At 64.5% G+C, this 2,633-nt stretch overlaps 1 protein-coding gene across 1 annotated transcript in view; it reads right to left on the bottom strand.

Annotated features, from left to right (window-relative positions):
• Positions 1-1,859: 1,859 nt before the first annotated feature.
• The window catches only part of ZNF593 (zinc finger protein 593), a 1,032-nt gene continuing 258 nt past the window's right edge, over positions 1,860-2,633 (bottom strand). The window contains exons 2-3 of the mRNA XM_010576133.1: positions 2,418-2,480; positions 1,860-2,263 (exon numbers count right to left, since the gene is read on the bottom strand). Coding sequence (XP_010574435.1) covers positions 2,122-2,263; positions 2,418-2,480 — 205 coding nt within the window. The 3' untranslated portion in view covers positions 1,860-2,121. The remainder of the gene's footprint in view (positions 2,264-2,417; positions 2,481-2,633) is intronic.

Raw genomic sequence — 2,633 nt, 5'->3', positions numbered from 1 at the left:
GCCCCGGGGGGGGGGGGGGCCACAAAGCTGTCCCCCATCGCCCCTACATCCCAGCCGAGCGTGATGGGGACATTCAGGGCACGGCCTCAGGTCCCCTGACCCTGGGGGGTTTGGGGTTCAGGGTCTCGCAGCGCTCCCCTCTCCTCTCCTTTCTCCCCCCACAGATGCAGCTGGTGGCGGGGCGCAGGGCCGAGCCGGGGGGGCGATTGCTGACCCCCCTGGCCCTGCTACTGGCGGCTGCTGGGCTCTGCCTCTCCTTCTACAGCGCCCGGAGGATGGCCAGCCCCACCAAAGCCCCCCCAGAGCCATGAGGAGGGGGCTGGGGTCCCCCTCTGCCCGCTGTCCACCCCCCCACCCCACGCCCGAACGGAGCTGAGCTGCCGGATGCGGATCCTTTCCAGCTGATCTGCGCCACATCCAGCCCTTCCCTCCATGCCTGGGCGGTGCGATGCCCCGGGGCTTGGGGACATGCACCTCTGTCCCCCTCTCCGTCCCCATTTTCGGGAGCCGGTTCAACAACCAGGATGGAGAACGGAGAAGCCACCTCCAGAGCCGCCGGCTGAGCCCCTGACCGAACCGCTGCGAGACACCACGATCCCGCCGCAACACGAACAGAGCCTGAACGGATAGATGGATGGACGATGGAGCCTGGTGCTGTGTCCATCTCCATCTTCTCCCCAAGCAGAAGGGGCCTGGGGTGGCCCCTTGCACCCCGCTGGCAGCCAACGCAGCCCCCCCCATCCCTGCGTGGGGGGGACCGCGTTGTGGCCGCAGCCAGCCTGGCCCTGCGGAAAGGAGGTCAGCGCCGAAAGCCGTTAGGTAACGCGGCGGGGAGGGCTGGGACCAGACCGACCTCTGCAACAACGGGGTCGGGGGGAGACGGGGCCACGGGGTCAGCGACGTGTCCCCTGGGCAGGCACGTCCCGCTGGGATGGGGTCTGCAACCTTCCCGGTCCCCCTCGCACTCAGCAAACCCACGCAGAGCTGCAGCATTTCATCTCCCCGGAGCTGGAGACAAATCCGGGCGGGCTGTGTAGAAATAAACCCTTTCCTGCTGAGCACAGCTGTGTTGTCACTCTGCTTTTCTGCTGCTCCAGCCCAGAGCCCCATCCCCGGCTGGGCAGGAGGGTCAAACCTCTGGCCTGAGGGTTTTGCTGCCAGGGCTGCATCGGCAAAGATCCGCTCTGCAGGAATTCGCAGCAGCGGGTGGTGGCATCGTCAAAGTCCCCCAAAAGCCAGGCAGGCGGAGGAAGGGTCAGCAGCGGGATCACAGCAGCATCAGGCTGGTGGACGTGAGGCGGGGAGGCTGACCACACCACACACGCAGCCCCAGCCGTCTGGGAAGATGAAATCACTTGCAGGCGTTGGGTTTTTAGGGGACAGGAGCCTAAAAGTCTCCTTGCCGGGGGGACACCAGCAGTCCCCTCTCAGGGCCCAAACGGGCAGGGCCAGCACAACGAGCAGCTCGCCATACAGACCCAAGTGCTTGATAAAGAGCTCACTCAAGCACATAATCCTCCCAAAAAGCAGCCCCGTATCTGCTACCAGTAGGCTGGGAACCCCCTGCCAGGAGGGCAAAGCAGAAGCAGCTTTACCACCCTGCTAGAGCAGGAGCATCGGGACGAGGCCATTCCTCTGGGCTGGCACAGACGCTGGCAGTATTCCCCTTGGAGTGCTCGGGAAAAGCATAACACCGAGACATTGTCCTCTACCCCAAGGGGCGGCTGCCACCCTCCATCCAGGGCCTGGGTCACACTCAGAGAGAGCTCTCAACACTGCCGGCCTGTCGGTTGACATATTTTAATGGGCGAGTCACCAGGATCAACCTCTGACCCAAGGAGAGAGGCCTAAAACCGCTCTAAAAACAAAGAGACGAGTGTACAGTCATGCCAGCGCTTAGGGAACAAGCCGCTTGCCCCTTCCCCGAGAAGAAGGATGCACAGCGAGGGCACCCGGGGTCTCGCTGGCTCCTTCTCCTCATTAGTGCTCTGGCGAGGAGGGCTGGCAAGGAGGAGCGGCGCGTTTGCTTGCTGGCAGGCTGCGCCGGGGCACTTTTTTTCCTCACAAAGCTGAAGACAAAGATGCCCTTACGGAGCCGCCCGGCCCCTCAGTCCGCTGCGCTCAGCTGGATGCCTCCATCTCGACGACTTCCTCGAGCGGTTGGGTCTGCACTTCCACCTTCTTCGGGGGGATGTAGGAGCCCATGCCGGCGGCGCGCTCAGCCTCCTCCTGTGTATACGGTGCCTCCCGCAGCTGCTTCAGCCTGTGGGGAAGGCAGAGAGGAGGGCTGAAGCCGTCCACCACAGCTCCTCAAAACAAGACCGGCCCCAAAACGACGCCGTCACCTGCCTCACCCCGACGAAATAGGGGCAGGGGGCTGCGACCTGCTCCGGGGCCCCGCTCAGGCTCCCCCTTACCTCTTCTTGTGCACCTTGGACCTGAAGTGCTCCTTCATGCTGGTCAGGTCCACGAAGTAGCGCCTGGGGTGGGGGGACAAGAAGCCGGGGGTTAGGGGGCCCTGAAATGGGAGTGGGGCTGGGGAGAGCCCTACGGAGGGGCCAGGGCCCCCCCCCCAAACCCCTGGGACCAGCCCCACCGGGCCAGGGTCCCCCCCAAAACCAGAACAAGCTCCT

Source organism: Haliaeetus leucocephalus, unplaced genomic scaffold (assembly GCF_000737465.1).
Source record: "Haliaeetus leucocephalus isolate CR32 unplaced genomic scaffold, Haliaeetus_leucocephalus-4.0 Scaffold517, whole genome shotgun sequence".
NCBI lineage: Eukaryota > Metazoa > Chordata > Aves > Accipitriformes > Accipitridae > Haliaeetus > Haliaeetus leucocephalus.
Note: the sequence above shows the minus strand (reverse complement) of the source record. Positions and strands in the feature narration are given on the sequence as shown.